Below are 25213 nucleotides of genomic sequence, written 5' to 3'. Positions count from 1 at the left end.
ACATCAGGTTACATGGAGCCCTTCCCTCCCCTCCTCTCCCTTCCTCTCCTCTCCCCTCCTCTCCCCTCCTCTCCCTTCCTCTCCTCTCCCCTCCTCTCCTCTCCTCTCCTCTTTACTTGTTGCACTTTGTAGTTTGGCCTTGGTGTCTCTCAGTCTCTCTGTGTTTCCACAGATCCACCAGAGCTCCAACCGCCACCTGCATCGCCCCCCCCCCCCTCTTATTCCCTACTGTTACACCGGCCTGCGCTCCCCTCCCATGAACCAGTCTACCATCCAGTCCCCCATCAAGCTGGCTTGCTCTCCCTGCCTCCCCTACCAGAAGCTTCCTTCTTCAACTGTTATTAACATTTCCATGTTTCCTCCATTCTGTGTTATAAACTGTTTTCTTGTCTGTACCAACATCTACTGCACGTCTGTCCCTCCTGGTGAGGGATCCTCCTCCCCTCCTCACCCTGAGGTTTCTCAGATTTTTCCCTGTTCAAGGTTTTCTATGGAGTTTCTCCTCAGTCGATGTGAGGCTCTGAGGGCAGAGGATGTTGTTATGATGCCATGAAGCCTGGAGACAAACTGGTGGGGAAAACAGGCTACAAAGAAAATTGCCTTGCTTTGCCTTGCCTTGCCTAGAATTATGATTATAAAACACAACAGTAGGTGGCGATGATGTCCACCATGATATTAAGATTCCACGATATGATACCAGCAGGGGGCAGTCACACACCGCTGAAGCGTGTAGTCTGCCTCAACCAAAGAAGAAGAAGACGAAGGCGAGGCGGGCAGCTGTTCGTTCCTGTGGTCCGAACAAGTTCATGAGCAAATGTGTAATTTCATTGATTTCGACCTCAGTTTGGGGCACCAGGACAGAGAAGAGGAGCCAACATGGCGACCAGAGCTCTGAAGCGAAGCGGCGTTCCTCAAGAACTTTGTGAGCAACTCAAGCGACATCGCATAGAAAGTTGTAAGGTGAGTTGATGCTGACGTATGTCCTCGGCGGCGCTTCACCCTGCTGGGGTCACAGGCCAAGTCGTTCCGGAGGTGAGGAGATAAACTGGAGGCTTCCAGCTCACAAGTCCTGTTTCAAGGAAATCCCGTTTGACTTCATTCATCCCAAGTTCATAGTTCATATTTTGGATTCGAACCCAGAAACAGTCACACACTTGTGTTTTGGTTTTTGTGAGATTTCTCGAATGTTCTGGACAGATGTGGGGCCTCTCTTTTCAGAAGTTATTAGCTTTGCCTTTTTTTTAAATAGCTATTTTATGTTGCTATGTTAACCCGGAAGGGTTAAGTGGCGAACACCAGTGGAATCCACAATGAAATGGAAAAGATTAACATTATTCTGGAACTCTCAATGGCATAGAAATGTATTAGACTGTCTTGTTTTCCACAGAGAGGCGAGAGGATTCTGCTTTACTTCCAGCTTCATTCCATCTATTGTGTGTCCTCTGCAGGACCTGCTGTCCCTGACTCCTGTAGAGGTGATGCTTGCTGCAGGGATGAGCTACCAGAAGGCCTTAGAGCTGCTGCGGTCCGTCAGCAAAGCTGTTGCACCGCCGCTCACCACGGTGTGTACAGGTGCTTCTTCAGATTTAACGATCGCACAGTCTGCGTAATACTCTGGGCAAGTGATCGAAAGTCCCCAGCTCTGCTTCCTCTAGTCGCTCCTCTGTGTATTCTGGTTCAGCTCAGCTTCAGGATGTTGGCTTGTCCAGCAGTAGGCTTCCTCATCCTCTCTCGCGGAGTCGGCCATCGTCCGCAGCAGCTGGTCATCAACACACATTTATAGTTGTTGGCCATGTTTGGACGTACTGAGTCAAATCATCGTGCCCAGTCAGGATCGTAGTTCCGGCTGGGATGTTGATTGCAATGTGGCGACCTTTGCTCGACTGAGAAGAACTGGTTTGGGTCCCTGACGTCATGGCGCACGGCCTCTGCAGGGTTTATTTGTTGAAAAAATAAAGAGAACAGAGGTTTTAGTGTGTGTGGCTACTCTCTCATCCTGGTTGTGTGCACCCCTAAACTGCAAGGTGCTCGATAAAGATCATAAGAAACGAAACAAAAAAAACACCAAGAACCACCAAAAATTCATGAACATATAAGGCCTGCAACAGCCTCACTGTATGGGATCGACTGCACTGGATTCCAATTCTGTGAACAGGGAAAGTCATGGGTTTTGAAAATTCCATTCCAGGCCTAGAAAGCTAGTGACATTTTTAAAAATCCTTGAAAGTCTTGGAAAGCTAGAAGCATGTAAACTGTGGGCAAAAAGATAATCGGCAACGTTTCAGTCTTTCAAAGATGATCCAAGCAATCTAGCAGTGGTGCACATCCACACCGGGTGACGTGGGACAACTCCTACATGCACCAGTGAGTTGAAGACAAGTTGTTCTTTCATGGATGGTCTCCCAGTGACCGGTGCAAGTCAGGATCTCTGCAGCTGATGGCACAACCTGACGCACCTCCACACATAACCATTTCATTCTGCCCTCCCCTCCTGTCACCATGGTTACTGAGCTAGTTTGAACCCGTGACGTCTGTGTTTCATGATGACCAGATCAAATGATGACCTTAGGTAAGAAGCTGAAAGAGCTGCTGGACCTGCTGCATGTTGAGTGTCTAGCGTGGGAGATAGAGATATTAGAAACAATGTTCTCATCCCCTGAAACCGTGAGAGCTGGGGGCAGTGACGAGTTCAGGTCAGGTCAAACGTACCACCTGGGGTTACCCCCTGATTCAGACTCTTATTGTGCGATGTGGTGAAGAGCAAAAGCATGGCAGACTAAATAAGAACTGAAACAATCAAATTGGCGTGCATGTATCTCTTTGTAGGCTCTGGACTTATGGGGGCAGCGCACCAACTCCTGCTTCTCTACATCGTTGCCTGCCCTGGATAAGCTGCTGAGAGGAGGCCTGCCCTGTGGGACCATAACAGAGGTACACCCAAGACAGAAACTTATGGATCGTTTCCCACACAGTTGAGCTCACTATATTTCCTTTGATTCAAGTCTGTCAACAGGGAAGTGACTGACCCAAACCCACCTGTGAATCAGAGTGTTGCCTCCCGTCAGTTCACTGCAGTGGTCAAAATAAGAGGACCCGGCTTTTTGGCTTTTGACAGGTGGCGGGTCCATCTGGCTGTGGGAAGACTCAGTTGTGTTTGATGCTGAGTGTCGTGGCTACTCTCCCCAAGCACCTGGGCGGCCTGGACAGCAGTGTGATCTACATCGACACAGAGTCGGCTTTCTCTGCTGAGAGGTAAGACGGCACATGCACGCCGTGAGCAAAGAGACATGTTTAGATTGAACTTCCCCATGTGTGTCATCAGGCTGGTGGAGATTGGACAGAGTAGGTTCCCAGACCACTTCACCTGCAAGGAGCGAGTCCAGCAGATGGCTGGGAGGGTCCACCTCTTCAGGGAGCTCACCTGTCAGGACGTCCTCAACAGGTTGTTGATGTTCTATGAAACCAACGTTATCCTGGGCTTTGTTAATGCCACTCGTCCACTGCTTGGTATCAGCATGACGAGACTTGCTTTAGACTCTAGGATCTGGTTTTCCACAGCACGTTGTGCTCACTCCTAGTGGCCCACATTCCTCAAGCACCAGTGATGCACACACTGACTTCATTTATTTAATAGTGTCGTTAATTAACTATACCAGGAGGAGTGGGGCAGCTTTAGCCTCTGTGGCTGATGTCCAGCTGTGGGATCTTGGTATTATTATTAAAGTGACCACAATGCATCATTTAAATGGAAACGAGTGACAACTAGAAGACAGAACGGCGAAGACAAGTTGAGAATAGGATAGAGCTGCAGCAAACACCAGAGCACAACAGTTGATGAGGGAACATTCACAGCAGATAAGATGAAACTAAACTGTCGGGTGTTGTGGGGTCTGGTGGCCCGACTGGTGGTGTTGGCCATGAATACGAGGAGGAGGAGCAGTGTTATGGGATGTTGGGTACAGTTGGGTAGAGAGAGAAGACCATTGAGGTAAATGTATGTTAAAGTCATCACTGTGAGCAAAGGCTCATCTCAGCAGGCTTCTGGAAGGATGGAGTGACCTGCGTACTGGGCCAGCTGGGGGGATTTTTCCAACAGTTCATGATATCAAGCTACGACAGTGCTGGGCCCCAGCGGAGCGTCTGCATGTGGGTCCACCTCTGGTTGTCCTTGTGTACGAAGGGCACATTGTATTTCAGTCACATTTAAAAGTACAGATAGAAAACATGTCCTCCTCCTTTGTCATGTCCCTCCTGACCCCAGGTGGCAGGTGGCTAGGGATGGTGCTGTCTAACTGGTGTCTCTGTCCCATCTGAACGGCATCTCTGTTGTGTCCTCTATCAGACTGGAGAGACTGGAGGAGGACCTGATCACAACTGGAGCAGGTCTGATCATCCTTGACTCTGTGGCCTCAGTGGTGAGGAAGGAGTTTGACACAACGCTGCCTGGCAACCTCATGCACCGTAGCAACCTGCTGGGACATGAAGCCAGCACCCTCAAATACCTGGCCCACCAGCTCAACATACCTGTAAGTGGACACACAGCTTCAGGATGGTAGGGTGGAGGGGCTTCCTCTCTGACGGCCGGACTGAAACGAGCATAGTATCATTCGTACTTTTAAAAACACTGATTGATGGTGTTCCTGTGCGAGGAGACGAGGAGATGCTGTGGTGTTTTCCTTCCTGGTGTCTCACTGAAATGCGATTATTCCAAACACCAAAAGCAGGAGACGTCGCGGTCGGGTGAGGGAAGCTCCTGTGCCAGGCCTTGAGGAACAGTTTACCAACGAAGTAACTTTGTGTTGAACTTGAGTTCAATTTTATAGTGAAAAGTCCTGAACTTATGAGTATGGAGAAGTCCCACTATGAAGCATTCTTCGAATATTAGTAAATGCGTAATTTATCATTCATGAAGAATGCGTAATACATCTTGATCAACATGCTAACCGACGGTGTGTTGAAGGACTGTATGTCATCTGTTATAAATGGTTGATGCATAAAGATAAGTATGATCCCGTATCATTTTACATGGGGCAGGATGAGAAAACACTAACAACTGAACTGTTTGTTGAGAACGGAAATAAACCTGGACGCTCATAAGAAAATGGCTCCCTCTAAAGAGAAAGCATTGCTGCATAGAAATGTTCGATGAGCAGTGGGGAGGCAGGTTTTTAAGGTCACTCTCTGTGTTGGAGCTGCTTCCTTCATCGGTTGAGAAATTGATTTTGAGGCGTTTGTGAGCTTTGAGCTTCTGCTTGAACAGCAACAGTGAACACACAAAGACAAAATACTCAGGAGTTGTTCTACAATGACTTGAAGTGATGATGAATTTCAGGTTGATCGGAGTTTCTAAAGCATCTTATTTGTATAAATGTACATCTAGATATTCTATAAATTCGCCAAGATTACAATAGTTATTTACTGAGTTTATTTTTTGTTCATGTGCATTACTGGATACAATTCTTAACCAGTGATAAATTAAGTACTTGCAGTGTTACCAGGTACTTGCTGTAATACCACTATTTAACCACTAGATGTAGGTGATGTCTTACACTGAAGCTGCGCCAATCATTTGATCACTGCCGTAACTCCATGATATTATGAAAGGAACATTTCCAAGTGCAGAATATAGCTCATCATTAGAGGCTGGGAGGCCCTTCTGTCTGTCTGTCTGTCTGTCTGTCTCCAGTTTTCATTTGTTTTGAGCCAGAAACAATTTTAAGCTCATCACTGTAAAATATATTAAACGTATTTCTCCTTTCACATTTTGCACCAGTCCTGCTCATCTGCATATTCAGCAGCACTGTAAACAGCTGCAAAATCTCTGAGTAAATCTCCAAATTTTATGGGAAAAAAATGACAGTGTTCCTTCTACCTCATGGTAGATGCACTGTGGAACATCTCAGAATTCATTTCAAAAACTGTTCATATTTGAAATGTTTAGAATTCTGTCCTCATGAGGGATTTCAGTCCATGGGAAGATGATCGTCTGTGAACATCAGTCTGTAATTTATGGATGAATCCGTCTTTGAAAATAAAAATAGGCATTTCGAATTTGTTTACATGAACTACGCAAATGTCCAGAAGTTTCAATTCTCCAGTTACATGCAACTGCAGTACCCAGAATACCTTGACAAAGTTGGTGTGTGTCTGTGTGCCTGTCTCTCTATTTCTCATCTGCCTTCCTCACAATGCCTGGTTGCGTAGAGGCTCGTGCTCAGGCCGACTCATCGCTGTGCAGCAGGTTTTGGGGGGGGGGGGGGTGACCTTTCCTGTGTTAGCGGTGTCAAGTCAGGCCTTACTGGCCATCTCAGAGGGAGGATTTACTAAACCCAACTACCATTATTTGGCCACCCTAAATCCTTTCAGGTTTGTAGTTCAGCACACTCATACTGTGATACCGAATGTGACAGCTACAGATGGGTACAAAAAAAATGTTCTCTGACACTGAACGGGAAGTATTGGCTGAAAAACACAATCGTTTTCGTGTGTGTGTGTGTGTGTGTGTGTGCGTGTGTGCTTGTGTACTGTACATAAGAGTGTCCATGCGTCTGTGCTGGTCCCACTGAACTCAGAAGCGAGAGCAGATATGTGTGAGACATTGCTACTGACAGCAAATGATTCTTTAATTTAGATGATGATTTCTCTCTAGGTGGTGCTGACCAACCAGGTCACAACTCATGTTGGAGATCAAGGTGAGTGACACTGACATATTAATGTTGAGAATGACTTTTATCTAAATTCCATTAGAATTAGAGCCTCCAAGAATAATCAATTAGCGGTCGTTAATCTGGTCTCCCTCCGAAGGCTGCTCATTCTCAGTTGTGGCACCACCGTGATGCAGCGAGTTGTGCAGCATGTGCATTCAATCTGTTTATTTATTTGCAATGTTTATCCCCTACTTTATCTTGACGTACTACAAGATGAAGAGCTGATGGTAAGAGGTGGTTGCCGAGCAACGTGAGTGAAAACAAAGCTGTGCAGGTTGTTCATCTATTTACAGAAACAACAAATCAACCACTGCTGCGGCTTCTGCAGTCACTGAATGGGATTTCAACAGAAGAACTTGCTGGTGAACGTCAACAGCAAAAGAAAATATATGCCGGCCAACAAACATTTGAAGGTTTAGATGTCAGAATGTGTGAATTAAGTGGACTAAATAGAAATGTAACCCGATTCTCAAGCTAATGATAGGACAGTTTACTATTTAACTGTAAAGGTTAGACATTTGATAATCGTTGTCGTCCTCGTCGTTCTCTGCTTATCCAGTTGGTCCGTGTCGCGGGGGCAGCAGCCTCAGCTAGGAAACCCAGACTGCCCTCTCCCAGCCACTTCCACCAGCTCCTCCCAAGGTGTTCCCAGGCCAGCAGAGAGATGAGACACATTTGATAATGAGACAAAAAGGTTTCCTAGCTGTCGAGACCATGGCACATGCACACGTGACAGCATGTTGCTCCCATGCAGGTGGAACTGGGAGTAAGTCCTGTATGATCATTTAACACCCAGGAATTCACGTGATGGACACGCCCACCATCCCCATGATAAATTGGTCAGGTTTCTGAACACTGACCCAACATGGTCCAAGCTTGTGCTCTGCTTTGAGCGAGTCTTGTTGCTATTGCCCATCTCTTTAACTGATTATAGATCATGACAAACGGCACAGTCACTGCTCTTTAAGATAGAATTAGTGCTTGACATCTGCATCGTTCCGAGTTAGAGCAGGTCTAACCTCCCAGCCCATCATCAGCTCGCCGTCCTGCCACTCTGCTGTGTTTCAGGATCCGCACCGTCTGCTGAGGGGGATTCTGGGTTTGTGACCGCAGCTCTGGGAAACACCTGGAGTCACAGTGTCAACACTCGTTTCATAGTCCAGTATGTGGACCGTGTCCAGAGACAGGTGAGATGCTCGAGTAGGATTCACATTTGTGGCTTTAGCTGAGACGTGTTGTTTTCTACATTTTCTACTTCAACTTAGCTAAAGTAGTTTTTAATCCTACTTGAAGACCTGTCAAGGTCCACAGAGTGGAAACTATATTTTGGATACATTTGCTGTGACATCACCGGTCACATATGGTCTACCGGTCTGCATGTGGTCCAAGAGGATCAGCAAAGCCTCCTGCCAAGAAAATGACAGCATCAGAAATGCAGCCTCAGCAGTGGGAGTCCAGGTTTGTCAGCACTGACTGAAATATGCTGCACACGTCCGCAATGTGAGACAGCTGTGGTTGCAGATGGCTCCCATCATAATCAACTGAGGCTGCTGCGCTAACTCGTGGTCGGGGAAGCCATTCCAGTGAAGGAGGAGGCCTTCTGGGATATAATTTATTATTTCCGGGGTCTCCTGGAGAATTTGCAAGGTATCTGTAGAGGAAAGCAGCCTCAGCTGTGGGAGGCAGCTCAGTGGGTGTGGGAGGAGCTCAGAGACGCCATGGAGAAGGACCTCAGATTTGCACCTTTCTGGAGAACTGTTTGATGCATCAGGATAGAAATGGGATTGTGACAGTGTTGGCCTCAATTGAGGAGGTCATCTGTGGTGGAATCTATACTTCTATACTTTATACAAACTCTTGAGCCCAGCGTACCGGTAAGAGCCTGAGGATGATGGTGGATCAACGTTCATTTTCCTTCACGTGTCCCTTTTGCAGCAGCCAAAAAGCCTGCTAACATCTGCAATGCTAACAGTTGTAATCAGTCCTGATAGACAGGGATAAGGCTGTGAACACAAAACCAAGGTACCTGTGTCCTGCGTGTGGTGCTTCAAATATGGGACCTGCATAAAACAAGCAGTTGAGGTCTCACTATCAACATAGTAGAGGGACTCCCCAGTCGACAGTCCTCTAGTCAAGTTCAGAGTAGCTGCTGCATTTGTTGTACTACTTCTGTTCATGTACAGTTTAGGCACGTTTTAGATAAATGTAAGTGTGTACGTAAACCTTTAAGCCGCAGTTGTTTTATCCAGATAAATCCTACAATTTGCTGACCTAATACTAACCTCTCACAGCACGAGTAGCTCTCATAGCTCTACTACCTCTCATAGCACTAGTAGCTCTTGTAGCTCTAGTAGCTCTCGTAGCTCTACTACCTCTCATAACACTCGTAGCTCTTGTAGCTCTAGTAGCTGTCATAGCACTAGTAGCTGTTATAGCACTAGTAGCTGTCATAGCACTAGTAGCTGTCATAGCACTAGTAGCTCTCGTAGCACTAGTAGCTCTTGTAGCTCTAGTAGCTCTCGTAGCTCTACTACCTCTCATAGCACTCGTAGCTCTTGTAGCTCTAGTAGCTCTCGTAGCTCTACTACCTCTCATAGCACTCGTAGCTCTTGTAGCTCTAGTAGCTGTCATAGCACTAGTAGCTGTCATAGCACTAGTAGCTCTCGTAGCACTAGTAGCTCTACTAGCTCTCATAGCACTAGTAGCTCTCGTAGCACTAGTAGCTCTACTAGCTCTCATAGCACTAGTAGCTCTCGAAGCACTAGTAGCTCTTGTAGCACTAGTAGCTCTACTAGCTCTCATACCACTCGTAGCTTTGTATGTAGGAGACTCAGTGATAGTAATTGTAAATCATCCAGGTTGCATGGAGCTTGAACCTGACGTGGTGTGAGTTTCAACTGACGAGCACATTATTCACGGAGACCTGATTTTTTGGGTTAGCCAAAATAACCGTAACATAATCTGCTGTGGAATAATGTGCTGAAGTTTATTTTTAACTCCAATCAAGAAACGGGACATCTGCAGCTGGTTAGCTGCATGTTTGAATAGGTTCCTCACATTGAACCACACCTCCTGAGACCAGGCCAGGCAGCGGTGCGCTTCATGCTTGTTTCCCACACAGCGTGTGCCTTGAAATAGGTTCATTAGGGCTGCACCCCAGGGAGCAGGCCAGTCAGCAGTCTGATAACTGCTTGGAACTGTACCTTCATGGGAACTGGGAATTTCTGGTCCAGTTACTGGCCTTTTATTGGTCTGTTAGTCTTTAATGGCACACTCTCCTACATCTCAATTCCCTGGAGGTCTTGAAGGGCTGCGTTTGGTAAGGTTCCGTGTGTTCTGTGTATCGACCAGACTGTGGTTTCTTACGTGAGGCCACAATGACAGATTGTCAGTGACAGACAAAAGAATGTAACCTGAGCTCATAAAGAAATAAAATAAAACCTTTTGTGTAGTTGGTTAAGGACACAAGTGCATTTGCTACACTTATTCATCATTATTTTAGTTTTATTTATTTGTGTTTTATTTTTTTCAAACTGGAGTGACGTGGGTCACCAGTGGATGTTAGTGTGTGCGTGCTTTGTGGTGTGACAGGTGATACGAACTGACCTCATGACAGTGAGTGTTAAGCCCAGTAGTGAAATTATGTGACTGTTTTAAACTCTGCTTGTAACAGAAGTCTGAAGAAGACGCAGTTTTATATTAACTTTTATGTGGTAGTAAAAATGAGCCATGCTACTTCTTATGAAGTCAAGTCAAGTCAGTTTTATTTGTGTCACCAAATCCCAACCAAAGTTCCATCCTGACTCTGTCCAAGTAGAGCAGGTCCAGCACCTCCCTCCTTCAATGAACCTCCACCCAACAATTCTCCATCAGCAGCACATCCTGCAACAGCAGCCACCAGAACCTTCCTTTACCAGCAGGAAGGTGGAGCAGATCCAGGATCAGTGGGGACGGAGAGAGAGCAGGAGAGCAGGACAGAGACAAAGACAGAGAATGGAGGAAGACAGAGAGACAGAAGGAAAGAGAGGGACAGAGAGAAAGAGAGAGAGAAAGGAGGAGAGACTGATGGACAGAGACAAAGACAGAGAATGGAGGAAGACAGAGAGACAGAAGGAGAGAGAGGGACAGAGATAAAGAGAGAGAGAAAGGAGGAGAGACTGATGGACAGACGGGGACGTGAGCAGGTGGAGCAACGGGTGGCAGCTGGAGCCTCTTCAGGTCTGGAGCCTCCTCCAGCAGCACCAGGATCTGGAATGAGGGGAGAAGAAGAGGAGTTAGGAACACGTATGAGGACAGGAGGAGGAGAGAGAAGCCCAGTGCATCATGGGAGATCCCAGCAGTCTGAGCCTATAGCAGCAGATCTAAGGGCCAGCCTAAGCAGTCCTGACTATAAGCCTGATCAACAAGGAGGTCTTAAGTCTGCTCTTAAACCTAGAGAGGGGGTCTGGGTCCTGGACTGAAACTGGGAGACGGTTCCACAGGAGGGGAGCCTGATAGCTGAAGGCTCTGGCTCCATTCTACTGTTAGAACTCTAGGAACCAGCAGGAACCCTGCATCCTGGGAGTGAAGGGTTCTAGCTGGATCATAGGGGACTAGGAGCTCTGTCAGGGATGAAGGAGCCTGACTGTTGAGGACTTTGATGGTAGAAGAAGAATTTTGAATTCTGTTCTGAATCTGACAGGGAGCCATGCAGAGAAGCAGTCCAGGAGAGACCTGGTCTCTGCTACCAGTTCTAGTCGGGGGGGCAGCAGCGTTCTGGACCAGCTGGAGAGTCTTGAATAGAAGGGATTAGATAACTTGTTGTCTTAGTCCTTTTTTTGTTGTTTTGTACTTATAATTTTCTTTCTTTCTGACATTTGATAACCTTTATTGTACTTCCTCGTTTTTTGTTGTTTCTTGTCGATATATTTTATCCTCTTATCTTTGACCGACTGTGGTATTGTAATATTAATAAGAAACAAAGAGCCTGTAGCAACTTAATTTTACAATTTGGTTGATTCTCCTGCAATACATGAAAGTTGGAATATTTTATTTTCTGTCTATATTGGGTTGCTTCGGGGACAGCCAGGCTGAAACACAGGGTGTGTTGCGGGTGTTACATCATGATTCAGATGTTATCTGTTTGTACGAGTGAGGTATTAACTGTACCTCGTGGTAAAGCTGGCAGCCACTTTGCAGTATCAATCACGATTTTTGGATCTTAATGCTTTTTTTTTTTTTTTTTTTTTTAACTTTGGTGCAGATATAACAGTCTTAGCACGAGCTAACTCAAACATAGCCAGCTCAAACATGCAACTAACATCAACAGCTTGTTTATCAAAGTCTACAGGATCCGTTTTGTGGTTAATGAAGGAAAAACGCACTGTTAAAGTCTGTCAACTTACTGCGTGGAACTGGCTGCAGGGGAGGGGTGACTGCGTTTTCTGGTGTTTGTAGTTGTACTGCAGTACCAATGTTGGACACTAGCTGCTCATTTACATATTGTTCCTTTAAAGAGATTTTAGCTGTCAGAAAAAACAAATCCAGAGGGCTCTGATGCTAAGTGTTCATCTTCTGTTACTGACATGGTTCATTCTCTAAATGATGAACAAAAACTTAATCCCTCCTCTGTTAATAACTTCTTCTTGTCTAGCAGGCGGTTTCCCCCCCTCTGCCTACTGTATTTACAGTCTTTCTTTCATTGTTTGCCTGTTTTTCAGATATTGATAGCCAAGTCACCAGTGGCCCCATTTGCTGTGCTGAACTACACTATTCAGAAGCAAGGAATCTGTGTAGATGGTGAGTGAATTGAGTGAATGTCTGACTCCCCTGGTGAGACACTCAAACGTTGGCTGCGGAGCTGTCCACATTTTCTGGTTTGATATTCAGTGGAACACTGGACCAGACTGATGTACTGAATACCGAAATTCTCAAACCTGAAAAAGTAATAAGGTCCTACATTATGGATTTTTTTTTCAGAATAAGGCTCTTAAAGCCTGCTCTGATAATATTAATGAAGTATTGCTGCTTTTATTTTGAAGGCCAGCTCACTACACTTGATGTGATTTTGTGGGCAGCTGTTGTGAACTCCCACACTTCTCTCTAGTGATGCCTGGTTCAGGGTTTTTCAAGACCCACCTAAACTGTTATGAAAGCCAATCACCACACACAAGCTGTAAAACTACTCGTGTCATGGCCCCAAAACAACCCGCAAATCGCCACATTTAGGATTTTTTTTTTTTACTTTATTGATTATAGTATCACAATTTTCAGGGCTCTGACTGATGCTTTCCATGGTACTGATACTGCTGTGTTAAAATAGTGTCAGTGTGCCTTTGTGACCCCCCCACACACGTGGAAAAAAGCTGGATTAAAACTAATTATTCCAATTTTTTTTAATATCAAAGTAACAAAGCAAATTATGTTTAACTTATGACAAACTCTTTCTCTTAAGGAAAAAAAAGAAAAGCTAGAGACTAGGTGAGGGGTCTGCCTGACACGAGGGAGGTCTGTGAACGCACCTCTGCAGTTCTGCATGTCTGGGACTTTACTTACTGCCTTCAGTATTATTTACAGTCCTGGCTGGAGAAGCCCAACTGGTAGAGCATTTGAAAGGAAAAGAAGCTGTCACTGTACAACTGAACTGCTGTACAAAACTCCAAATGTTATCAGTTCCTGCTGACGGTTCCTTCCGTGTGGTCGTGTGTACGAGGGAGCTGAGGTGCATTTTGGGAGTCTGGTGTAGACCCAAGATTTGGTGTGTCAGGACATGATGTACTGATATAGATGATGCTTTTAAAAGTCTTCCCTAATCTACCCATATTCATGAAGGTCTAGTTCATTACTGTCATATTGTACACCTGAAGCAATAATAGACAAAATGAATGGTTGAAACAAAGCACCTGCAGACTTACCGTAGCTGTCATTGCTCGTGAGAGCGGAGCGGAGCCCCGTCTCCTGTCAGCTCTCTGTCTGTGTATTTCCTGTCTTGAACAGTGGGAAACACAAACACATCTGGCAGCCATTCAGGAAACTGAATCTGAAACCATTTGTGAAATCTTTCTGGTTTATAGATGCTTGGCAAGGTTTCCTAAGCCCACATTTGTTGCAAACCAACAAATAACAAGCCCTGTACAAGTCTGTGTGCTTTAGTTTGAAATGGACAAAGGATGCTTGTAAAAAGATCTGCACCTATTCTTTTCAACTAAAAGCCCCCCTGTGGTGGCAGCTCATGGTGCGTCAGTGCTTGAGGCGGTGCCGCACCACAGTACGTGACGCCTCTGTCCTATCGTCCAGCCTCGATGCCCCTCTCCCACTGGCTTGTTTCTACTAGAAGCTAGAACACATCTTTGTGGAATGGTAAATTCCCGCTTCGTCCCTCTTTCTGACAGCTGCTTTGTGTAAAAAAACAAATGAGGAGAGATATTCAGATCTATCCAGAGCTTTATGACAACATTATGGAGACGACGCAAAAAAAGAGGTTACCTTGCGGGCAGTAGCGCTGGAGATTGGCTCCTCGGGTGAGCCATATTGCTTCAACAGTGGTCTTGATTTTTTTAAAAAATGTATTACTTTCCTTCCCCTCGTGAATGTCAACAACTTGATGCTACCCTTTTTTTTATCATGGTACAAACTCTAAGAGTGACAATGACAGTTCCTTGCGGCACATCGCTGCCTCTTTCAGGTCTGTCTATCTGTAGCACTCCTGTTAAATGACGCGCTGGAGGACATGATCTGTGGGTGCTGTGGCCGTCACCTGCTGTGAACTGCTTTAATATCTTTTCATTGACATTTTACACACCTTATGTGTTTCTAGTTTCATGTAAATGGGACTAAGAGGCGTGGAGTTCAGAAAAGTAGGGCATTTGTCAAACATGAGCCACGTTTCATGTTAACTGGGTTACATGCAGTCAAGATATACAACAACTCCTGCATTCTACAACCCTCCCTAAAATTCCATTGCATTTGTGTACGTAAGATTTGGATGTTGCTGTAACTACCATATCAAATTTGGTATTGATTTGTTCATTTGAACTGTTGCTGAGATATGATTTACTTCTGGTTTTGGTGCAATCTAGTGGCCAGTTGGTGCCAAATTCTGCACAAAGGTTCAGTGGGTCAGGTGGGCTATGAATCCAAAGTTCAGTAAGGTTAGGAAGTTTTTTTTAGGTTTTGTGATTATTGTATATGGAAGCTACAGAACGTTGCTTGTAGTTTATGTACCTGCAGTGGTCTGTACCAGTCCTGGACCCTTCAGTTACCGGTACATTGCGTTCTCCAGTTTTTGCTGCGGGAGCAATTTTACCTCCAGAACAGAAAGAACAACAGAAATTCCCAGCCCCACTTTGCACACTGTGGTTCCAGCCCACTGGGGCTTGGACCCCTCACTACAGTAGTTTTTGTTTTTGCTTTCTACACGTTTCTCACGGAATACTCAAGCTGTTCCAGTGGAGTTGGTCCACTGACTCTGTTGCCATCTAATCCCTCAGTTACCCTGCTGCAAAAGTCTTATGTACCCCCGCTGACTGAAGCAGACCGGGGCTAATTTAGGTCAGCACACACACAACCTCTGCTGCTGTTTTTAGATTCATTAAATCACCTAAAAATGACAGCTGGTTGATGTTTTATTCTCCTTGAAAAGTGCTGGTTGTCATCATGGACAAGGTCTACTCAACACCAGCCGCCGCGTCTCCGAGTCTGAGACCAGCTGCACTTGAAGGTGGAAAAAACAACACTGTGAAACGGTCCCATGATCTAACCAGCAACCATAAAAGTAGACTAAGACCAGATTGCGCTTTACTGGCCTTGACAAAGGTCTGGTTGTACCAAATGTATCCTTGAGGAGAATAACCCGAGGCAGCGGACCATTTAGTATCCTGACTACCACTTTTTCAATAAGTCAACCTGTATGGTCTGCATGCAGACGTTCTTATTGGTTCTCCAGTCAGTTATAACCTAGAAATGTAAACGCTGTAGGGATTTGGGATCTCACTCAAATTTCCCTTCAATGTTGGGCCGTTACTTTGGAGTCAATTAAAATAAAAACAAGCTATGAGGAGAGAGATGGAAAGGCGGGTAAAGACGTGGGCCTTTCCCACTTCGGGGCAGGTTTGGTGACCTTTCGCAAAACTTACTTTGAACCGTTCTATGCGTTCTCACGTCTGAACTCCCAAATCAGGTTGTGATAACCTCTCAGCTGCTCCTCCCCTTCTTTCCTGTCTCCCCCTTCACTCTCTTACAGTGTGAGTGATACGTGAGACATGTGTCCAATGCCCCTTCAGCAGTGTTGCATCACCTGCGTATGAGCCAATGAAATTAATACATTGTGTTCTTGTTTTGTACATCTAGTCTTTATGTGTGCGACTGAATTTAATTATTTACCACCTCTTTTATTACCACTACAACACAGACAGCTCTGCACTGGAATGTGACTTCCATCGTGACTCGTGCAATTGCCCTCCATCAATGATGCAATGTCTCTGAGGCTCAATACTGGTGCGAGCACTCAGTGTTACCATAACCACAACCAAGGTTCTGACAGTCTTAAACATCACTGGTTCAGGAACCTGCACCAGTTTGATGGAAAGGGGCTCTAGTGGGAATGTTGCTCTATACCCTCCTATATCAGCTTGTCCTGAACTATGATGTAAAGCAAGCAGGAAGAGTATAATGGCACCCCTGTGTGCGGAGTGCGACTTGGCTGCAGAGTGAATAATGTAGGTGGAGGGGGGATAGAGGGAAAGACTTGGTAGTTGAGGACAGGAAACAGGAAGCCTTCAGGAACGCTGATATCCTGTAAGACTTTAATCTGCCGGATTTGTCTTTGATCTCACTGTGAAGGGTTTCATTTTGGACGCGCTCACTTGCTCCTCATCGCCCATCTGACCTGCCACCTCCTTCCTCTAGAAATCACCAGCCTCCTGCTCCACCCTGCTACACCGGAACCACAACCGCTCTCTCTTCATGCTCAGCAGCTGTGTGAGGAGGGTAGTGAGTTAGCTTCATTTAGCTGTGTGATTGCTGGTGGTTTTTGCTGTGTTTGATGCCCCCATCACTGTCCTATCAGGGCCAACAGACTTCACGGGATGTGCGCCAATCATCAACAAGTTATTCTAGTCCTACGCAAAAATTGGACAAAGCACTTCCCCGGATACACATCTTAAGCAACTATTATGGTGCGCTGCTCCAGCTATACAGTCAGAAACCATCCACGCCCCACATGGGGTTTCAACGTCCTGGTGTCGTTTGTTTTTTGTTTTGTTTTGTTTTGTTTTTTATCGTGACACTCAGCGTATTATGTGCAGCTCTGTGATGGGTACAGTTATTTATTTATATCCCCATTAAAAAAGTGAGTTCTCTGAAAGCACGAGTCTAGTTGGCATGCTGCTTCTTCCTCCTCAGGTGAGGAAGACGATGGTGAAGGTTCTTGGTCAACCGGGTCATCTCTCAACTGCTGCGTCGAAGGATGCTGGACTTTTTTCAGTTTTCCTGAAGATCTTTCTCCTCTCATACAAGAGGCTTCTTCAGTTGTGTCTCACTGGTGGGGGGAGATGCTGGCAGGTGTGACCCTCTACTGACCCGATACTGTCCCACGTGTCGCTTGAGTCTTTGACACAACCGGTTTTCAATTCATTAGATGGAGGTGGTCCAGGTGTGAATGGGTGTCAGTTCATCTGGGAAAAATGGCAGTCAGTGCCTGGTTCAGCATACATTTCCATGGTAACAGTGCACCCCACCAGTCGGCATTATGATTGCAGGGAGTGTCGTATTTAATTCTCTGCGACATTTTGAATAAAACCCATTTTTCACCAAATGATATTGGAACTTGAGGCGAGACATTTGAACTACAAACATGTCTTCCTTTGAGATCTCAGTAAACAGAAGGCGCAGCATGTTCCCACCCACCTGCATTTGCAGATTATCATATGTGGGCCAACCATAACCAAACACGGAACCACAAATCAAGACATTCCAATTCAAAATCATTTCAACTGAGATATTAAGTTTAACAAGTTTCCACTCACATCTTTATTCCATTACATGATCTTGTTTCATCCCCCCAAAAATACCAGTAGTAGTGGTAGTGGTAGTCGTGGTTCATCTTGCGATGAATCACTGTTAATCATCGGATTTTCATTGATTAACTTGGTAGATTCTGATTCCCAGCACTACTTTTCTGTTGGATGATCAGTTAACAGCCTAATCACCTTCACATCGTTGCCAGCAGAGTTCAAACTTCCACCTGAGTAACCAACTTCCTTTAACCCTCACATACTGTTCGAATCCCTTACCGTCACAGTATGGTCCGGGTCAAATTTGACCCGAACAGTACGTAAGGGTTAAACAGGAACAAACTCAGGCAAAGGAGAGGAAGGATGAGGGGAGACGACGGGCTGGGAAGAGTTAAGTCTGAGGGAGAATAAATGAAAAGTGGCGCGTAATCAGACTGCAGGAATGCAGTCAGCGCGCACTGTTAAACACTCCCTAAGCCCTGGCTCTACTTCACTCTCAGCACTGCACACAAAGATCTCTTTGTGCTGCTCTTGTAAAGAAATACCACCCTCCCTTGCTATTTCCCCTCCCTGAGTAATTCTGAGTTTTATACAGTTCTTACTCTCTCAATCAAGCACTTGTTTTGGCCAGTTTTTTTTGTTTTTTGAAATTACCTTTATTTTATCAAGAAGTCTGTTATGGTCCATTATCTGTTGTGGAAGAGAGCCATGCCGCAGCTTGGGACGTGAGGGACACAGAGGAGAGTTCTAGTGTCGTGCTTTGCAGCTGCTGACCAAAGAAATCATGAGCTCGATGACATGAATCATAAGCTAACACTGTTACTCCTTCTGTTGATGGAGTATCACTGTGGCGTGAGAGCGTCCACGCCGCTGCTGCCCCTCAGCCTCGCCTCAGGCCAGCTGCTGCTCTGTATTCCCTCCACACAGCCTCTTCAAATTGTGTGTGTGCCTTTGACAGGACAAGAGACATCTGCCCCCTCTAAAACTAATAGCAGCTCCAAAATGGTAGCAGGTCCGTCCAGTTCATGAGATTGTTGTTGGCATGACTGTTATTCCTTATGAGTCTCATGATCACGAGATGGTAATGCTTTCAGAGCAGAGATTCTTGTGGAATGTTCCGTGTCAGTATACCTCAATGCAGTGAGACTAGTGGGCACCGTGTGTTGCATCCACCCCCCATGCTGAGGTGGGGCTTTCTGTCAAAACATGAGCAGCAGGACAGTCAGACAGACTGAAGTCACACCTGAGAGTCACCTGAGCCTGTAGGTTTGACCCACAAAGAGAACAAGTGAGCTTCTGCATTATTTCTAAACTGCAGACAGATCAGCTGTGACATTATGACCATCCAGGCCTGGACTCCATCAGACCTCTGAAGGTGAGCTCTGGTATCTGGCACCAAGACATTAACGGCAGATTCTGTAAGTGGCGTGGTGGGCGGGGCCTTTGTGGATCAGACTCGTTTGCCCAGCACACCCCCCAGATGCTTTGTTGGGTCGAGGTCTGGAGGATTTGGAGGCTTTGTTGGGGGGTTCTGAACATTTCCAAAAGCATCCCACTGCCGCTTTCCTCCTTCTGATAGTGTGTCCTGGTGCCATCGCTTCCCCAGGTAGGCCACGCCCCTACCCTCACTGACAGGAGGGATTGCAATGAGGTAGTAATCACGTCACCTGTCACCTGTGTAAAGGTAATTTAAAAATGAGTATTTTTTAATGCAGCTTTCAGTACCACAGAAACAAGGATCAGATGTGTAGGAAGCCATTATTCGGTCAGGACCCGACCCCTTTGTTTATACCAGGCCGAAACCGCACATTTTGTCTGGAAGTTGTTTACTGCAGAGAAGCTCTGGGTCGTTTTGTCCTCTTCTGTCGCGCTCTGGGCTCAGGTGTGTGTCTGAAAGCTGAGAAAACATCTGTGCACTGAACACTTACGAAGGAAGAGTCCAACAAAAGCATACTGGTGGTGATGTCAGTACTCCAGTTCCACCAGGAAGGAGTTGCACAACACAAAGTGGAATCTGCTCCATATTCAGGCAGAATCTTGGGATTGAAGAGAGGAAATGATGCGTACAAGAAACAATCAGTGGGTTCCTAAGGGTGCAGCTGTAACTACAGTTGGACCAGACCACTTGACTGGTGGTCTCCTGTAGCTGCGTGCCTGTACGCGGAGGGCGCTGTGCCCCTCACAGGTGCTGGCAGTCAGTCTTTCCTCTGGTTCGCTTTTTTCTGTCTCGTACCTCAACAAGTGGACCAGTGAGGGAGCGAGTCTGATTGGAGGGCAGCTGCCTGCTGCTGTTAGACCTGCTCACAGCTCCAGGTGGATCTCGCGCTGATGGAAGCGTCATTTGACTTCCATCATTGTCAGCAGGTTTCTGAGTATGAATAGTAGGACGTCAGTCCTGCTAGCAGGTTAACGTGTATTTTAAAAGTCCAGTTCTTGCATAGGAAGGGGGACCTCTCCGTGTACCAGACTAGTACGTACAGCCCCATTTCCACCAACCCTGCCCCCAATGGTAATGGTAACACAAATCCGGGGTGAATGTGGTCACAATCTTTGTCATGAGGAGCGGTCGGGGCTTCACTATCAACAGACTACGTTGGAGCTGGTGACAGCTTGTTGCTTCTGCTGGTAACTTCTGTGACTTCCTCACCTCTCAGACACATTCAGCCCGTCTGAGCCCGTGCACTGCCGCTCTGACCTTGACCTTACGGCGCTGGGACTGGAAATCAAACACAAAATAGAACAGAAACGCCGTCACTGTCAGCCACCTGAGACTATCCAAGCCTCTTCTGTCCACGTTGGAGGAGAACATCTCCTCACAAACACACCGGGGGATTGATTGGTGGTGGGTTGGTGTGGGGCCCGGTCTTGGAGTGGAACTCTGTCACCGTAGTGGGTCAGTGTGGGGGTGCTGGGGAAACATCCGACACTCACTCGACGTGACTCGCTCCTTATGGCCTGAGACGTAGTTTAAGTACACATTGACATGATTAGAGGACCAAGTACAGAATAACTTGAATGAGATGTCAGTCACCTTTGACCTCTTAAAAATGCCTCTCCCCGTGTTCCTGTTGTACAAAGGTCTTATGATCTCGTCTGTGAACCAAAGCTCATCCACGCTTTTAGACACTCTCGCACCTTGGAGGAGGCAAACAACTGAGATTCTGATGTGTGAAATCAACTAAAAAGCCGCAGTACAACCGCTTCTCCTTGTGCCTCTTAAAAAGCTATCGGGGTGTTTATTGGAGGAAGGAGTGTTAATTTTCATTTCAGATGTCTGAGGGAGAGCAGATCTTTCCTGTTTTCAAGTTCTGTCATCGTCTGGTCCAGCATCCGCCTCTAAAGTTTTGGGTTTTTCTGTGCACAACTGCGATGTCTTTGTCATTTTGGTCTCAGGACAGCACTTCATTGTGGACGGGTTAATGCCTCCACATGGACCTTTGACTGCATCAGAGAAATCCTTCTTCTCAGGCTCCAACTTGTGACCGTCTGCTGCCAAAGCTGTGAAACAGACGTCGCAGCTGAGAGCTGGATGGAGTTTGGCCTGAGGAAAGCCTGACAGATGATGGCGTGTTTGACTGGTTGTCTCTGTTTGCTTTCTAGGAAAGGACAGTCACGAGACCGTGTATGAGGGCACTGATCCAGGCCTCCAGCCAATCAGGGTGCAGACTGGATTCAACCTAGATTCAACCCAACTGGATTCGGTCTAACCAGATTCACGGACCACACCAACTGAACTCCAGCAGGCGGGTGTGGCAGGTCTGCGTTCAGATATCTTTTGATTCTGTAAACTTGCTAGAAGTGGTGAGGGGAAAGTAAGTGGAGGTTCTAGAACTCAGGCCGTGGCAGCGTTCTAGCTGCTCGCCAGCATCCAACCAGTAAGCTAGCTTCTCTGTTTATTTTGTTAATAAAGGAAAAGTACAGACAAGTATATTGTGTATTTACGTATTCCCCGTACTTCTGTTGTGTGTATGTGGGTCGGTCCCGTTACTGGGATGATAGTGAGGTCACTAAGGAACGCGCCTGCACTCGACGAGGTTCCCTTCATGTCCCAGAGAACAAGCTGAGCCTGAGTGTCTCTGGTTTCAGACAGAAGGACTGGAGGGTCGCCGTGCTTCCTAAACATATCAAGCAGAGCTCCAGTGGAGTGCTGGACGATGCACCGGACCTGGAACCGTACCAGCTGACCATCTGCTGTGTGACCTGAAAGGGTTAATTACTCTGAGTGAGCTCTAGCTTGCTGAAAGCTCTTAACTTTTCCGTTGAAATCTATCTGAAATCTCCTCAGTGGCATCATCCGTATTTGTCCGTCCGCCGTGAGGTTGTCAGTTTCGACATACGGGAATTTCAGCTTAGAAAAATAGAATTTTGTTGAGGAGCAAACACGTGAGGGACATCAGGAGGAGCTCCGCCGCTGCTGCACCCGCGTGTTCTACTCCTTGTCCTCGCCATCACGCTGGCTTCTCTTCTTCATGTGTGTTGGGGAACCTACGTGTTTCCATGGATGCATTCAGACGGCTCTCTTCACACGAAGGGTCAAACCTGATGCGTCCTAGCGACAGACGATCACAGACGTTTTCAACAGGAGGAAGTCAAGAATTGGAGTGGGAAAACTCAGTTAACGTTATTGTTACAAGGTTTTGGCTCTGATGCCTTCTTCAGGTGACCCACGAGGACCAATCAGATGACACTGATGTCTGAGTCTTGACCAATCACAACAGTGATACAGTCAGAAATAGCTTACGCCTTGTGTGGAGAGCTCCATCCAAATGTGCAGGCAAAGCTGGGGGGGGGGGGGTAAAACCGCCAAGGTTGTACCTTGCAGGCTCACGGCCTGATTCCAGCAGTTTCAGCCTCGTCAGCGAAGCAGCCCTCCACTGCTAATCTCAGCTCCCTTTCCTCACTGATAAGTAGAAGATTGGAAGCTCAGCTACTCGGTGAACACCAGCTCCAAGTTTCTGCTTCTCTCTGAGCCCTCGAGCAAACAACATCTCCAGCTGGACTGGCTCCTCTGGCCCTGGAGGAGGGAGCGATCTGGGCACCTCACTGGTGAGAGGAGAATTAAAGGTTCTGTTATCTCTTGATAATTATCAAATATATCAAGAAATAAGAACCAGATGGTTTTACAAAATCTTTTCCTTGAAACATTTGATGGCTCATCCTGCACTTAGGGCTGTGTGCTCATTTTAATCCAATGAAAAAGTGTTCCCTGATTAGTTTGCCCCTCCCCCATCCAGCCGATGCAGCACTGTGGCCCAGAGACTGTGAAGCTGGCCCAACGGTCCTGGCCGTCACACAACCTGCCAATGGCTCCTACCTCTATCATGATTTGACTTGTTTGGTCTGATAATGTTCTGAATCTGAAGGGCGCGTGATTAAAGCATCAAAGCTGAGCAGCTGGCTTCGCTGCCCACACCTGCGTTGTGTCATGGCTGTGAAACGGCGGATGTGTGACAGTTTGACGCAGTTCATCTCATTATCACGTATTTAATTATGCTGCATTGACGTAAACTCAGATTCATCAGCCAGTCGCTGTCAGTAGAGTAAGTCAGCTTGTGCCTGAAAGATGATGTCATCCATAGCCCCGCCCCTTGCTCTGAAGTTTTTCTCAGCAGCTTTGTGAATACTGACCAGGAGACTGTATCTCGTGTTTGGCGAAGACGGGTCCCGGTTTCTGGAGGACGGGTGAATTTGAGCAGCTTGATCTTGATGACGAGATCGAGCCTGAATTGGCCTGCGGGCCAGGGAGGGATGATGCCGCTGGCTGCGTTCTACAGCTTCACTGACCGGCGTGGCGGCGAAAAGATCCCAACAAACCTCAGCTCACTGTATCCCGGTATTACCAAAGCGTCTTTATTTCTGGTCATTAGAAATGTGACTGACTCATCGTAAATCACAGCTTCAAAACTACGTCGCCTCTCTTCTCCTCAAACAGATATCCATATTGTTAGAGATTTAATAAATACACAGCTGCTCATGTGGTTCCAGGGTACTAGAACCCTCACCCACACGATGCCGGGGATGCCATTTTACTGACAAAGAGGCAGCGGGACGTTCCAGCCGTCTGGACAGGTTGCTGGGTGAGTTTAAGGGTTCCGTGCTCAGCCTCGGGTGCAGGGAGCGGCCGCGCTCAGCACTTCTGCGGCTGAGACAGTTCATCTTCTTTTCCTTTTTTTTTTATCTATAACAAAATCTCCACAGTGCAAACACAACTGGAGCCAAGAAGGATGAAGATGAGAACACATGGGAGAGGAATGTTAAATTATTCTACAGCATATCTCCTGACCACACCGCAGTTCGCTGAAGCGCATTCCAGCTGCTCGGATGGAAGATTGCAGCTGGCGAATAACAGCATCCAGTTTAAAATGCTTTTCCAAGATTGTCTCCCAGTCAATACACACAACTTGGTTCGTCCATGGTCTGAATTATTGCCATCTGAGACAAAAACTCAGAAGGCTCTTCAAAGACATCTCGAGAAGGACCCACCGAAGGGAACGGCTCTCTGTCGGTCCAGAACCTTTCGCTGAGGACAGCTTGTGGTTTCCACTCCATCACAATGAAAGATGGTCAGAAGGCCTGCCCAGCATGTAGGGTGCAGATATCTACAAGGAAAAAAGGTGTTCAGGTCACCGGAGCCAAGCTTGTATTTTTGCTGATGCGACATGATGGGAATCACATGACCACCAGCATGAGTGAGAAATCAGAGTCACAAATGTAGAAATAGAAAAAAACTGCTCCCGTGTCGTGAATGTGAATCTACTTTACAGGAGGAAAGATTTCTAACAGACTACCAAGGGATTACCAGATTACACTTTAAGTGTTGGATTACCTGCAAGAAACACCTGTGCTGATGGTTGCGGTGAGAGGAGCGAGGGATCGCCACCGCTGCCACCTGAGGAAATGACATTTTTAGCCTGATGGGAACTTCAAATTTTTCTTTCAGAACTTGAGGGTTGATTATTTTTAAATTCAAAATGATACTAATTTGCCGTAACTTTCTAGAAGTGTATTTGGGGATTATGTGGGGGCACGAAAGTCAAAGTAGAAACTGTTGGGTGCCTGTTGGCCGCCATGATTTGTCAGAGGCACCAGATCCTCCGCCTTGTCTTAAGCCTACATGCTCCTCTCCTCAGTTGCATTTGACACTAAAAGGTGAATCAGTGTTAGTCACCAAATGTGAACACGTGGTGAAGCCGGATAGATGCAGCAGCCTGGTCTCATGCATGAGATGGGAGAAAAAAACACTGATTTATTAACTAAGAAACTGTGGGTGTTATGACAAAAACGCTTAAGCTGGACTTTCATGGAGCGTACCAGGAACGTATCCCGCTCATGTCCCCTCTGGTGATTGGGTGACTCACCCAGCGTTGAAAAGCCGGTGAGTGCATCCACAGCTGTGCTGGTTATATTTCTGTCAGATCGCGCTTGGACGTTCCTAACAGAGACCGACTGGACTTCTGTTAGATCGCTCGGTGACTTCCAGATTACTTTAGCTGACAGCGTTCACTCACACTCGTT

The 25213-nt window shown here is 46.5% G+C and overlaps 1 protein-coding gene across 2 annotated transcripts; it reads left to right on the top strand.

The window, feature by feature from the left end:
* The first annotated feature begins 715 nt into the window (after positions 1-715).
* Positions 716-21618, top strand: rad51b (RAD51 paralog B). Of its 2 annotated transcripts, XM_086190564.1 has the most exons (10): positions 716-960; positions 1449-1562; positions 2827-2931; positions 3116-3252; positions 3323-3442; positions 4343-4526; positions 6650-6692; positions 7776-7894; positions 12407-12485; positions 21299-21618. In XM_086190564.1, the coding sequence occupies exons 1-10, from the start codon at positions 877-879 to the stop codon at positions 21403-21405; spliced, it is 1092 nt and encodes a 363-aa protein (XP_086046690.1). In that variant the 5' UTR covers positions 716-876; the 3' UTR covers positions 21406-21618. The 2 variants fall into 2 exon arrangements, with proteins under 2 accessions (XP_086046690.1, XP_086046691.1); XM_086190565.1 differs by lacking the exon at positions 7776-7894.
* Positions 21619-25213: the final 3595 nt, after the last annotated feature.

Source organism: Aulostomus chinensis, chromosome 20 (genome assembly GCF_037954235.1).
Source record: "Aulostomus chinensis isolate RoL2024-O1b breed Wild chromosome 20, RoL_Achi_v1.0, whole genome shotgun sequence".
NCBI lineage: Eukaryota > Metazoa > Chordata > Actinopteri > Syngnathiformes > Aulostomidae > Aulostomus > Aulostomus chinensis.
This window is presented reverse-complemented; position numbering and strand designations above follow the sequence as displayed.

Bases quoted from the DNA above. Each gene is read 5' to 3' on its own strand.
- rad51b (XM_086190564.1), top strand. From the start codon at position 877: ATGGCGACCAGAGCTCTGAAGCGAAGCGGCGTTCCTCAAGAACTTTGT. The intron at 961-1,448 runs GTGAGTTGATGC...TGTCCTCTGCAG, and splicing joins ATCGCATAGAAAGTTGTAAG to GACCTGCTGTCCCTGACTCC. The intron at 4,527-6,649 runs GTAAGTGGACAC...ATTTCTCTCTAG, and splicing joins CCCACCAGCTCAACATACCT to GTGGTGCTGACCAACCAGGT.